The sequence below is a fragment of the Trachemys scripta genome, chromosome 1 (assembly GCF_013100865.1).
Source record: "Trachemys scripta elegans isolate TJP31775 chromosome 1, CAS_Tse_1.0, whole genome shotgun sequence".
Taxonomy (NCBI): domain Eukaryota; kingdom Metazoa; phylum Chordata; order Testudines; family Emydidae; genus Trachemys; species Trachemys scripta.
The window spans coordinates 50,159,772-50,174,939 of record NC_048298.1 but is presented as its reverse complement, the minus strand read 5'-3'; the positions used below and the strand labels follow the sequence as shown (position 1 = coordinate 50,174,939).

The 15,168-nt window shown below is 38.6% G+C and overlaps 1 protein-coding gene across 9 annotated transcripts in view; it reads right to left on the bottom strand.

Moving 5' to 3' along the window:
• Positions 1-632: 632 nt before the first annotated feature.
• Positions 633-15,168, bottom strand: part of IMMP2L (inner mitochondrial membrane peptidase subunit 2) — an 854,519-nt gene continuing 839,983 nt past the window's right edge. For 8 of the 9 annotated variants that reach the window (XM_034769342.1, XM_034769352.1, XM_034769317.1 and 5 more), the window contains one exon: positions 633-1,329. In XM_034769342.1, the coding sequence (XP_034625233.1) occupies positions 1,210-1,329 (120 nt within the window). In that variant the 3' untranslated portion in view covers positions 633-1,209. The remainder of the gene's footprint in view (positions 1,330-15,168) is intronic. The other variant, XM_034769292.1, reaches the window with a different exon arrangement.

Genomic DNA, 15,168 nt, shown 5'->3' with positions numbered 1-15,168 from the left:
GGTAGATAGGTAGATTTAGCAGTGGCGGGAGTTACTGCGCAACCTATGTAGAATAGAATAGCTAGTGTCAGTCTTCTCAGAAGTTCAGCTTAGCACGGAAACCAAACACCAGGCCTAGTTTCACCTTGTTTTGGAGTCTGATGAGAAAGGTTGCATAACTCTAGTGCAGAGGTGCCAGCTGTTGAATCCTTCTGAACATTATCCCCTCTGAAGTAAAATTCAGTATGTATGAAATGAAGTTGGCTCATACCAATCTGTGACTGAAAATGTGTCACTCATCAATGGAAATCAGTCAAGGCCCCTTCACTGATAATGTGGCCTCTGGAAACTTTTTTGTGCATTAGTAGAGGAATGTGTTTATAATATTAAAGGAGCTTTTTACATATTTCCAAATAAATGTGGCAATCAATATTAACACTGAGTGATTGTACTTAAGAAACCAATAGAGTGTATTTTGTGTAGATGCTGTGGCGTAACGTGTATTATATTTTATTTGGAACTCTGTCTCAACAAATGGATATAAAAGGAATATTTATATTAAACTTTAATGAAAAATAAATTAAAATTATTATGTATTCAATTTAATAATAAAAACAACACGCTGCATTAAATGAAAAAGAAAATAACTGGATTAAAGATTCATTTTTATTCTTTTTTGGACATATTGTACAATTAGCTTTTCATATAAGGAAAGGCTGCTTTTTCAATTTTAACAATTATAGTGCAATTCAAAATGTTATATTATGAGTAAATGCTTCTACATATTCAGACTTAACTGAAATGATGAAGTACTGGTTTGACTTCACATATTCATCAAAATATTAATTTTCAAGAATCTGTCAAGCTGTTAAAGAAACAAATCAAAAGCAAAAGATTAAAACGTTTTATAGACTGTTATAATAATGTCTTATCAACAGGAGCACTAGAACAGACAATGGCTCATATATTTTACTGTTTCTGGAAAATTGAACATTGGAATACTCCACAATCAGAGAATAATTACTCCAAGACAAAATAATGCACCATGTAATGTTACAGATTAAAGAAAAACTTTAGATTTAAAGTGACACCTTAACATAAGGGAATTTCTGCTGGAGCAGTATCTGTTATAGTACAATTGGCGTTCTTATTTGTTCTGTTACATCATCTACCCCTCTTGATGGTTAATCCTAGTATCAATATTTCATTTCTCCATCATGTACATGTAGGTCATTCTTGATCACTGTGAAGTGGTGTACGTTCTGGAGGCAGCATAGGTTGTAACTTCTGCCAGCGCCTTGGAGGCCACAGGATATGGGTAGCACGAGCATGTAAAAGTCCAAGAGAAACCTGCACCAACAACAGACGTTAATAAAATGTAACAAAATTATTTTTTGAAAAAATATAGTGAATGATTTTATAAGAGAAATAAGGCCATACAAAGCAAGGAATTTAGAACTATATTGACTTGTGCTACAGACATAATATATGGAGCTATACCTATCTCATAGAACTTGAAGGGACCCCGAAAGGTCATTGAGTCCAGCCCCCTGCCTTCACTAGCAGGACCAAGTACTGATTTTGCCCCAGATCCCTAAGTGGCCCCCTCTAGGATTGAACACACAACCGTGGGTTTAGCAGGCCAATGCTCAAACCACATCACGGAAGAGAAAAGTAAATACTATTTGCAAAATACCTAAAAAGATTTATTTTACATTCTAATGATTTTGCAGACCCTGGAGTTTAACAGAGTTTTCCCACATTATGTTTAACAGTCATTCACTGAGTCATTTTTATTTTATGTCTGCAAACAAAAAGAGAAGCCATTATTATTGGTCTACTTAGAAAATACCAAAAATTATAAACAACACTACATTTGGACACCAAAAATGGGAATTTTGGTTGACTATGCACTGATTTAAGGGCTAAAATGAAAAATTTTGGCAACGAACTTAACCAGTGTTTGATAATTGGACACGCTCTGTATCCTTTAAGCTCTGAGTCTTGACAGTTACTCACAAATTTTAGTTCTCTTATAATGCAAAAGCAGTTTTCCCAGACAAGATTTATATTTAATCAGAATACACTTTTGGTACCTCCTAGCCTCTTTACTATTAACCCAATACAACTACAGACACGTATCTTCAATTCTATCCTCACTTCTCACCACAAAATAATTCTTTGAATAAGTAGGTAGTTCCACATTTTATGCAAATAGGCACCAAACAGACCCCTACGAATATCTTCAGCTAATTTTCCTGATTTAATTTCATAGGATTAGATGTATATGCACCAATCTCTCTCTTCTACATAATCAAATCACTGAAGTTGAAGTGGCCGATATCTAATTCCATATTTTGTAGCTTGATTAAGCAGGTGCTGAATTACTTGAATATAATTTGGTTAGTTAACAATTCACAGTATCTAACAGAATCAAAGGCAGATCACTGAAATGACTGTGCGATATCTTATTTCACTTGCTGATTGCCTTGGAACACTGCAGTTTTCCTTTTAAGTTAAGGGGGAGGCCAACTAAGTCCAAGCTTCTGGGTGAGCATTGTTTGGAAGCTTCTTTTTGAGAGACTTGCTACATTTTGATTTCAGTATTGCTGTTGTTTTAGATAGCTGGTTGAGTGTTTTGAGCATACAGAATATTCTCTATTTTAATTATCCCACTAACTGGAGTTCAGATGCCATGGCAGCACACTATCATCACAGGGATTTGTACTCTTAGTTAATTGAATTATATTATACCTATTACAGCGCTGGCTACAAATAATAAAATGGATGCAATCACCAGTGCAGCATATAAGAAGCAAAAATGTACTACTGATGTGGAGGACTACGTTCTCTTCTCACATCTATCCTGTATTCTCTCAGTGCATGGTCACCTGTTGATTTCAATTGGATTTCTGCATACACAGTGAGAACATAAATAATGGAGTCAAAATATATTTGAATCTGACTGGGAACATTCTGCTTCTGGCTGCGTGTCCCCTAGTGTTCAGGCAAGGGGGAGTCATGCCTTAGTTTCTCAGCCAGGTACAGACAAGTCCAAACAGAGCTTCTGTGTATTAAAGAGCACCCCCTTCTGAGGGGCTCATTTATTGACAACAGAAATTTATATAAACATAGGCAAGGACTTACTCTGGTACTCTCCGTGGCTTCATCATCCCAGCATCAGTACAACTCTCTTTGGAGAGCAAATTTCTGGTTCCTTCCTTCAGAACCGCTCTTCTCTTCCCCTGGAAAGTCTCTAGCTCCTTCTTTCAGGATATTCCTACTCCCTTCACCGGGGGAACAGTCTCTCTCTCTGGATCCTTCCCAGTTTCTCCCTTTACATTATTCCTGTTCTCTCTTGGGATTGCATTCCCCTTATAAGCCCTTTCTCCTCAGAGCACCTTCCTCCTGGGCACACTCACTGCCTTAGCTCAGGCAGCCTGTTTTCTAGGGTGCAGATGCTCCTCTACTAATTGAACATTAAACACCTACCTAGGGAAACCAATTACTCCCAGATGGTTTTTAGAGGGCTGCCATGGGTAAGCTAGGCCTTGACTCTCCCTAAAGGGCCAATTGCCCCATGACACTGACAGAAAGTCATGCCCTGAAAATTACTTCTACTGACCATCTTCTGACTTTTTTCAAGAAATAAAACCTCTTCCTAATAAAGCTGATTTACAGAGGAACATGACTAGTGGTTAAATAGGCATTTCTGGAAAAGTGCTGGATTGGAAGACTAAATTCAGCCCCATTCTGCTGCTCCTGCTTCCACCCCTCACTCAATATCTCATGCCTCCATTTTACTTCTACTGTGCATGCTCCCCCCTGACTTCCTTTGCCATCTTCTGCTTCTTTACTCCCTCAATCCCTGGATGCTGTCACTGGGTCTTTAACAGCAGAGACTAGGTTGAGACCCTGATTTCCGCACCAAAACATGAGGTGAGAAAGAACAGTACCAGGGAACACAGCTTAACTGAGACACTCCAATGAGGAACCAAGAGCATACCATCTGTTGTGGAAAAAGTCACCCACGCATTGATTTTAGTTCACAGACTCAAGCCTGAGGCCAGTTTATTGCAATACATACCAACGCGTTGGGGTAGCAGTCTGAAAACTACCACACCTAGCACAGCACGCAGGCTGCTTTTATTTGTACAAACCGCAAGCATAGTACAAATGATACGTCATTTGCAAGAAATAAGAGTTGGGGTCTGTCCCCTTTTCCCGATACCTTCCTAATCATTTTACGAGAATTGGGTGCATATTGGGTGGGGGGTTTCTTGGTGGTTTCCGCTATGGGTACTTGGCACCAGTTGGGATGTTTTTCTTGGTAAGATACATATTATTTTTCCGGGTTTTACCGTTAAGGGGATAGGGGTTTATTACAGGACTCCCAAAGAAGATATGATTGGCTAGTTTGTCAGTTAGCTGGAACTACAGGAGAAGTTGGCCTTTACTAGAAACAATTTCTTCATGTAAGCGGTTATTATATTTCATAAACAAGCGGTTATTATGTTGCTGAGGCATTCCACATTGCTCCCTCCCCCTCCCTCCTCTGGTCATAACCCTTGACCGAATTTGACAGGGAATTGTACAGCTTAGTCTTGTTCAGGCCCTGGCCTGTACTGCCTTTTGTAAGGGCAGTCAGTATATCGAGCCTCTGTCAGAGGGCCTGATTTTGGGCCTTCGGTGTTACTTTGGCTGGCATAAAGAAGGCCACCCAGTTCTTTTTCCCCACACATCCCTTTTTGACTTCTGACTACTTACGTTTTAGGACCCTATTATAATTATACTAAAGATTCCAATAGAATGTAAGAATCTTGTATTGTCCACTTTCTGTCAGAAGGTAGCAAACCACAAGCACCAAATCTAAAGCATAACACGAATTCCTCAGCATTAGTTTAGCACATTGTTCCCTTATTGAGCTGTATTTGAAGAAGAAAAGTCTAATGAGAATGTACTTCTTCATGAGAAACACTAATTAAAAAGACTAAACTTCTTACAGGCTTAAAAGTGATAAAACAAGATCAGTCAGAGTTAGTCTTTTTAATTTGTTTTGTCTTTTAGTCTTGTTAATATGTATAAACTGTATGAAGCCTATAGAATGCCATTGGCAGAGAGGAACTCTAAACTCTTGAAAAACAAAACTGGAAAGAAAGAATCCTAATGCCACAGGTTATATATCAACTCTTAGAAAACATCATTGTAAAAGCATATGCCAACCTATGACTCTGTAGTGTCTCTCTTGCTTTAACCCCTCAATTTGAGTTATAATCTATCTATATGCTACAGGCATTCCAAGTGCTTCAAAACAATGTTAAACAAAGTACAAAGAGTAAAATTCACCCAAGCTTGGAACAAATAAAACAATAAGATCAATAAAAGTTGTTGTTTCTAATTAGGGTTTCTTTCCCCTGAAGTAGTATATTCTCATTAAACACTTTTTTTGCAAATAAGTTTAATAAAGGAGCAATGTGCAGGTCCAACTCAATGGAATTCTTGCTATATTTTAGATTTCCTGCTTGCAGTTTGTTACCTTGTGACAGATAGTGGACAATTTTGGATCTTTTTTGTTCTTTTAGATTTGTCTAACTATTTGGGGGTCCTATTCAGGCTAAATGTTGTTGCTGAATCCTGGATTCCACAAACGTCACTGCACAAAGTGGCCTTAAAACAGCCCTAAAAGGGCAAGGGAAAATTCCCCCAATATGGAGAAATCCTGGGCTGGTGTAAAGTTGGCATATCTGGGCCCCTTTCTCCAATGGCATCTTGGGGGCATTTGGGCCCCAGAGGAGGTGTTTCAGAGTGGGGCTAGAGTGTTGTTATGCATTTTGCCAGCAGGAAGGTCCATAAGAAACTATTCTAGCCATCATAAATTAGTTTTATCCAGTGTTGTTGTAGTTGTGTTGGTCCCATTAGAGAGACAAGGTGGGTGAGCTAATATCTTTTATTGGACCTTTTATTTAACACACTCAAAACCATCTTCACCGAGCAAGGACACTCCACTAGAGAAGTAGATTGCATCATAGAGCAGGCCACCCAAATGCCCTGAACCTGACTCGATACAGAAATAAAATCCCCTCCAACTGCATACCCGCAGCTGACCCCTACGTCCTCACACTGCAACCCATATGGGGTATCATCAAACAACTACAACCCTTATATGTATGCCACATGAAGTGGACACTGGTATACAAAGGGACAAAAACACGAAAAATTTCAGCCCCAAAGGTGAATGCTTTGGAAAGTTATGGAGCAACTGAAAACAGGATCTTAGAATGGAAACACTTCAGCAACTAGCTAGTGTTCCAGCTAACCAAAATATATTGTGCAGGACAGCTATGTGTCAAATTAGATTGTTTGTTTTTAAGAAAGGCTATTTTGATATTAGACTGTAGGGGTAAAACTGTCTCAGAGTATTTTCTCAGTAAATCAGCATCTTAAAAAATCCATAGTTTAATAGAAAGTAAACTGCTATTACATTTCATTTTTTGTACATTGCTGAACTTTGAATCAACCTCTCCCAAGTACAGCAGCAGGAGAAAAGCTCAATACAAATAAAATCCTGTGGATTAAAGAAGTATCCCAGAGAAACCACTTCTTCCAGCTGAAGTACCTGTGGTAATGAACAAGAGTAGAAGAAGCAAAGGTTGCTCTTCTTTCATGCATGTAAGAAACACACTAAGGTGAGAACTAAGGAATTATTTTATTTAAAAAGCACATGGCATCTCAGATTGTTCATCTTAAATGATCCTGCTGGCTGTTACTACTGCAAGAAGCTACCTTGTTTATCAAAATAAAAATGCAGTAAGCTTGTTTCAACTATAAGAAGAAAGGCAACATACTGACAACTTCACTCATTCTCCCCAGCCTTACCCCACTCCTACAAGTCAAACCTAATGGAGCCATCAACTGATGAAGAAAAGCATGCAGGACACCAATTTTGTTACAGGTTGAACCTCTCTAGTCCAGCACTCTCGGGTCCAGCAACATCCATGGTCCGGCATGATTTTATGTTTTTTTGCTTTCTCTACTTATTTCCTTGTGCCAATACAGTAAAATTGTGGAATAACTTTAAAACTTTGTTATGAAGAGAGCCAATAAGCCTTGGCTAGGCAGCATTGCAAGTGTTGTTCCGTTTATTCGTCTTGGCGACATAAAAGTAAAAAGAAGCCCACTCGTTATATATTGACCTCCCGTGGTTCGTCAATTCTCTGGTTCGGCACCGGTCAGGTACTGAGGGTGCCGGACTAGAGAGGTTCAACCTGTACTCAGTGATTTGTTAGTATTATAGCTGGAGAACTAGCTCTAACAAAGATAAAGCATAACATAAGTGTTTCCATTCAAAGGCCCTGCTGTAGACTCAAACAAGGATTCAGCTGGAGTTCCCAATATTCTAATGGGATCATTTTAATTTCAAAAAGATAGCTCAGTGGTTTGAGCATTGGCCTGCTAAGCCTAGGAGTGTGAGTTCAATCCTTGAGGGGGCCATTTAGGGATCTGGGGAAAAAAAAGTACTTGGTCCTGCTAGTGAAGGCTGGGGACTGGACTCAATGACCGTTCGGGGTCCCTTGCAGTTCTATGAGATAGGTATATCTCCATAAACAAAACACACACACAGGAATGGTGTAGTCATAATAATTATTATATGGATTTCAGACAGGTATTCTGTGACAAAATATAAAGGGTATTCATTCTGAGAACCAGTTTTAACATTTTGCATATGCATAGAAATGGATAGATACACACACAAAATGCTGTATATGTACTGTATGAGTGAGTGTGTGTGCATGCATCATCTATATCTATATCCATATAAGAGAGCTCAAAATCTAAATGCTAAGACCAATTCTCAGAATGAATAAAATTCACAGTATGGCACAGAATAGCTATTTGAAATTTGTAGAACAATTGTACCTACCCCATTCCAATGTATTTTTGCAAATTAAGATGTTCATCTAAGAATAGGTGGGCACTCACTGAATTCTTAATAAGGTTCATATTCTTGACTGAATCAAAATAGGGTAGTGAATTAAGTAACAAAATAAGTGAGCTGTGTTCTTTTAGTCAATCAGAGCTGAATGGCTAGATTAGGCCTGAGTTATAAAAGGGGCAAAACAAAGAATTTTTTAGTTACCAAATTATAAATTTCACACATAGATGAAGCTATTACAGAGGAGAGAGAGAGCTTGGTTAACCTTCTATCATCATTTATATTCATAACAGTATCAAAATACTGTGGAATTAAGGAAATTAAGCATTATGCAGGATTTTTTGCCACTTTCATAAGGAAAGCAGCTACGAATGCCAATGACTGACTTAGATATATTAACAAAAAAACCTGGTACATACATTCCTCTGACTGAATGCACTGAATTCTTGGAATTGTCAAGGATATGTAATTGAGAGGTCAGCAATAACTATTAATGTTCTTTTTCCATTTCTTCCTCTGTCTTTTCAAAAGTCCTTTTTTTCAACTGAGGTTAATTTACAATATTTTACTGGTAGTCTTTTATCTCCAATAAGTATAACTTTATTAGAAATTATTTGTGAGATTCTTCCTTGCTTATGATTAACAGAAGTATTATTCTAGATAGGCCTACAGAAAGATTTATAAACCATTCTACTATTTATTTTAAAGATTTTTAGCCCAAAGAGTTGCAAAATTTAAGACAGAATTTGCTTTAGTGCACAGCAGGATATGCATGCTTGCTGCATATACCAAAAAAATTATCATTTAATAGTTTAGAGCTGTTTAGTATTTCACTGACTGATGCATCAAAACTCTAAGCCTAAATAGGGCTGTCACTATGTCATGTTACTCAACAGAAGAACTGAACTTCTTAATAGCCTTCATGAAACAGCCCAGATTAAAAAGCACTAGTATATATGTATTTCAGTAATGTAAAGAACTGGCAATTTAAGTGGCAGGAAATTGTCATTACAACACATTTATTATCTTCAAATAGAATGTAGCAGATACATCCCAAGTCTGTATATATTAATTATTCAGAAATACATACAAATTTTGAAACTTCTGTGTGAATTCCAGTCAAGCATACTTTGCACCAGTACCTTCGGAGAGTGTCAGTATAAGTGACATTTTTCACCTGATTACATTGCTGCTGATTCTATAACATTGTCTGCCTTGACTGAACACCCCGGTTGGAAATACTGTACATTACACATTACATATGAAGTTGATATTTGTTCTGCTGCATGTCACTAATTTAGGCATGACATAGTAAGGGCCAGTGTGGAATCCTGCTGTCCCCAGAGAACACTGGAAAAACAGGTTTTAGAGCTCCTGGGCACCCAAAAGCTGCACATGCACCCATTGCATCACTCCTTTATAGGAAGGGCCTATTCCCCCCTGCTGGCTGGTACTTGGCATATGAGGCAGGCAGGCTATAGGACCATGGCTTCACCTCCATTTGTAATGTTGGGTGCTCCCCAGGGAATATAGATAGAGTTGTTCCCATACTCCTTAGAGTCCATAAACTGTCATTCTGTCTGGCCCATATTCAAGAGTATACAATGTGGGAGCGGCTCCTTACATCCTCTGCTTCCACTATGAACTCACTCAAGTGTCAGGCAGAGTTTGGCTCTTAGAAAACCAGTCATTAGTGTGAGTGTTGCTAGCATTGCTGAGCTGAGTAAATAGGTTAAAATACAAATCAGGTTTTCATTGAGTTTTTAAAAAGTAGAAGGGGGAGTTCTATTTCAGGGTCACTATTCACTATTGAGAAAAGAGTTATTTTCCTGTCCAGGAACTCTCTGACAGAAAACTGAGGTCTGGACCTTATATACCCAGGCTCAGACCTTATGCCCTATTAATAATATTCTGCCCCCTCCCACCCCCGCACACACACACACACACACACACACACACACACACATTAGTTAGTATGCATATTTTCCAGTGCCTGAGTGGCTAACAGGAGATGTCCTACAGCACCATTCCAGGAAGTTATTTTTAATATTGATGCCTATATTCTTTTTTATTTAAATTCAGAAGAGAAAAGTTTAAAGGGTACGCATACTAGTCTCTAGGTGATCTTCTCAATATTTAAACACACTAGTCTTATGTTTTACAAGTCTAGCACCTTCACCCACACCCAACAATGAGCAAGCAAAACAAAAACAAACAAACAATGTATCCACCACTCATCACACTCAGGATTCCTTAACTTGATCAAAAGTTGAAGAGAATAAATAGGCTTTGCTACATGCCCTCAAGGGCAAGAGGTACTGGCTAGTTCATATCAAAGGGGGGAAACACCAAAGAAAACAGATTCTCACAAGAATGCCCCTCACTTCTTTAACTGACAGTGGTATTGCTCAAGTGCCTTTGGTAATCAACATCCCTAACACAGGAAGACAGACAATCTTTTAGTTAGGCAATTCTCAAGCCATTTATGGCTTTACTGGGCAAACTTTACATCTTAAACTCCATCCAAAAGCAACCCGCAGACAGTGCAGATCATAGAGCACCCCTGTTAAAATGCTCCCACCAAGATACAAGCTGTAGAATTGTGCACTAGCTTTGCTTTCTGCATGAATTCAAAATATAGCCCCCATATAGAGTACACTTATTTATTTTTATTTTTAAAACAAGATGGGACTTATCAAAAGCTCAAAATTAAACAATAAAATAAAGCATCCCAGTAAGCATCATCCCTTAATCTTCACCCATAATTAAAAAACAAATTAGCAGCCCATTCCCTCTGTTTCCACTATCTGTCCCGCAAAGCCCAGGACAGTAGATGGCCTTACAACATATCCTGAATGGCAACAAATTATGACTATTTAGGACCAAGGAGACGAGTGGATTTCAATGTTAAGGAACCCTTAGCGGACAGCATCCTGCATGTAGCTTCCTCTGTTTTATACTCCAAGGTTCCAACTTGAATGTTTCCACTGATGATAACTGTGCTAGTATCTGGCACTGGGAGAGAGAAAGTCTCTAAGTAGATAGATCCCACACCATTTAGCTTGTTTCACTACCTTACATTCTGCCTGGAAGTTAACTGACAACCACTGTAAATTATACTGTTCAGCAATCTAACCCTGAAGTGACAAAGAGACAGATGATGCTAGCTAGGTTCACATCTGAAGAAACTTTCAACCTCCTAGATATATTTAAATAGAAAAATCTGTTCTGAGAATTACTATTCCCTGATTAGGCCCTCTGATCCTGACTGGGATTTCTAAGCACTAGTGCAATACAATAGTGTTACCAACTATACATATGACAGCATGACCAATGACACCATAATTTCTTTCCTCTGGTATGAGAAGCTAGTTCAAGAAGACATGTGTTAATAAAAACTGGGTGTGATAATAGACATTTTATCCTTGTTAAAACAAGTTGGAAAAGCATGTTTAGGATACTACAGCTTTTGCCTGGTAAGAAAGGAGATTCTGAAAAGGTAGGTGAATTGTTTTAAAATTTTCAAAAGAACACATTTGTAGGTTGCAGCAAACAGATCTGTAATCACACTCATAGTTTTCCCAGTTCTTTCATACTATGTAAGTTCATGTTTTTAGACTGACATGTCTCTGGGTATTTTTATCAGAATCATTTTGATTTTCTCGTACTCGGCAGGAAAAAAAACCACTCAGACCATTCCACTTAATTAAATCTTTCAAAAAGCCCTACTGTGAGGCTTGTTTATATTTTCGTATATAATGACATACAAAAGCAGTCTGGCTTACAGAAAAACATTCTGTTGAAAAGCGATAGGGAGCAGATATTCGATGGGTAGCTAGGATATCAAATTATCATTAGATAGCTGCATGGTATGTTATTAAAATTGTAAAAGACTTTCGATATAGGTCTCTGTGTGAAGATGCCCACAGCTTATTGAAAATGGTACATTCTATCAAAACCATTTGCAGTCTATATATACTCTCACTGAGCTGCAAGATTTACAGGGAGAAACATATAAATATGCTTAATAGATATTTGATTCCGCCCCCCCATAGCTAAAATAGACAGCCCAAAAGAGTGTTTAAATACCTTGAAGGATGATTAGGTGCAGGGTAGGGCGCAGAAGAAATTAACTTTCTTGTGTCCTTTCCAGCTGTCATTCAGCAAGAAAGACCCTCCTCTCACACAGGGATCTAGTGGGAGGCAGGGGTGAAAGTAACTTAAAGGACTTACCGGTTCGCCAGAGTCCTAAGCAGGGTATGGCCTCAACCAGAAGAGGCATGGCCTCCACAGGAAGAGGCGGGGCCTTTATATCACTCCAGAACTACCAGCTGCAGAGGCAGCTGGGAGCCCCGGGGCTCACTGGTGAATTAAAGGGCCCGGGGCTCCGGCTGCTGCGGGGAGCCCTGGGCCCTTTAAATCACCACCGGAGCCCTGCCGCTGCTACCCGGAGGCGATTTAAAGGGCCCAGGGCTCCCTGCAGGAAAAGCCGGTCCAGTCCGGCACAGCTGTACCAGCTTACTTTCACCTCTGGTGGGAGGTAGCAAAGGGACTGGTGAAGAGGCAGTCTCCTCTCTCAGGACTTGAGCCCCACTGTATGAAAGTAGTGTCCAGCCAGATTGAGGTGCTAAGGCAGCTTTCTATGCTTGTTGAGCATGGGAGTCACATTTGGCATATGAATAATTCAAGTATGTTCTTGACTAGAAATACAGGGGGCCAAATTCATCCCTGGCTCAACTCCAGACAGAGCCAGTGTTCAGGTACTACATTATCTGGAGAATTAGTATCACCTGATGGTGCCCTAACATTTTACATATCCACATATTCTATCAGTGAAGGCTGAGAAGGAAGGATATTGCATTCCCTTGATATTTTACTATGTAGTGTTTAAGGGCATAGACTATCATATTTATTCATTTCATATCCATATAAAATCTTAAACTTTATATAACCATCTTTTCTATTTCATCAGTCATGGCAGTAATTAAATATTTTCAATTATAAATGAGAAATATGTATAGTGTCAGAGTTACAGTGTGAGTTTTAGACCCCTTTGCAGGCCCTCTCAAGTGCACCCCTGAGATGACATGCTCAGCTTCCTTCACCGCTCAAGGGTTGTAGTCCAGCCACTCTTGGTTAGTTACAGACCCCTGTTTCTGAATCATGTAAACATGATAGGTCCAACTGTTTTTGGTATCTGCAAGGAAATTTCTCTCAGGAGCCTGTGCCATTGGCTGATTAAAGTGATTCAAAACAGTTTTATCAAAACAAACCTCTTGTTTATTCACCCAAAGGTAAATAATAGACAGTGAAGATGGATAAAACAAAAAAAGCCTATATGCCTGTGTCTTATCTAAACCTTACCCATTGCTTAAAGTTTTTGGTAAATCCTACTGAGCCCAGACACCTTACATCTGGGCTAGGAGAAAATCTGTGCTGTTGTATTCTGGCAGTGAGTCTCTGTCAGTCTCACCTCCAACAGCTGATGCTCTCTTCTGAAATAGGTAGGAGGGTTTAAATGGTTTAGTGTCCCTTTGATCTTAAGCTCTGACCTTGGGAAAATAAATGTGTTAACTTGGCTAGAGCTGGGTAGGTAAGCATTTCCTGATTAACAGTCCCCCATTGTTCTCTAAAAGACCCTTCCTATTCATTCTGAAGGTATCTTATCTCTGTCTATTTCATTCCCTGCTTGTTCTCCCTAACTACCTTCTTTGCTTTGGAAAGATGGAATAACACCAGGCAGGTAAACCGAGAGACATGCTCTACATAAATACGTAATATGGATATCTCCCTCCTTCTCCATACATTATAATTGCATTTAATGTACCACCTTGTCCTAAAAAACTATGTTTTTCTCACTGAGATATTAAGTTCTGCTTTTAATCCACACACAGAGAGGTGTCTATCTTTTTGCAATGGAAGATTAATGAATTAGGTTATTTGCATAATTAATAAATATTTTATTGTAATCACACTTGTGCAATTAAGCCCCACTTCAGCAAAGCCTTCAGCATGTGCTTAACTTGAAGCATATGAATAATCTCATCTCTATTCAGCAAAGCACTTAAACACATTCTTACAGTTAAGCAAGATAAAATAAATCAATCACATTCTGGTTCTGAGCTAACTGGACCTTAATTTGTTAACCTCTTAAATCACTGAATTTCTCAGTATTTACACATATTTGAGAAATTGTGCTCTTGAGTTATTTACATGGGGAAAGGATTAGCACATTTGAAAGTTGAAAGACCCAAATATCAGTGCTTCCTGATGCAGCTATACTGTAAATCATTACATAGACCTCTTCCACTTCTTGTCAAAATATCAACTAAATCCAACTGAATTTTAAATGTTTGACTTATTAAGTAACACAAATCTATTCAATATGAACTTGCCTCTGGCAGCTGTAAAACTCAGGAGTTATTTTGTATCTTAATATTTTGGGGCTTGAAATCACATTTTAGATCAACAACAGGCTGCTTATCCATCACTATTTCTGCAATGCCTGGAGTTCTACTAGCATCTGAGAAATTAGCTGAGGAGACAGAAATAATGAGATGCATAGATCACATGATAAGACAAATTTTCATTATTCTACTCTAGAAAAAATATCTAGGGCTCCTGTACATTCACTGTGAAGTTTTATTATGTTTCAGGGATCTTGAGAGTCTTACAAATAAAGTAGATGGTCCACATATCAAAATCAAGATTTTCTGAAACCATCAATAATAGAACACAGATCTCCTAGTTTGCTCTTAAGAGTCATAGAATCATATCAGCTATTCTTAAGGTAGGGGGGAAAGACTGCAGCTGAAACTGCTACTTTACTAATGGAGGTGTGCAGAACTATTTCTAGGGAGCTCCTATTCCTCAGCTACTAAACATCTTTGCTTAGGATATTTGGTCCTTGGTAAAAACTATACTGTCTTCTTTTCACAGTGACGTTCTGTGCTTTTTCTGTTGGGTTATTGTAGGAAGAGCCCTGAAAAGGCAAACTAGCCACCAAAGCTTCTGTATAGCAAATAGCAGTAAGTTCCCTGTGCTTCAGTATAACAGCATTCTCCTGCTGTATTTTCAGTCTCCAATCTGTAAGAAATCACAGTCAGCCAGAGGTGAATGAGAAGTAATCTTTTCTTCAGAAGTCTCACACCAGATGATGTTATACACCATTAATACACTTGAAGAAAGAAGAAGAACTGGAGGCATACATACTCTATGTTTCCAGACTTGAGGATATAGTTTTAACCTTTGAGGAG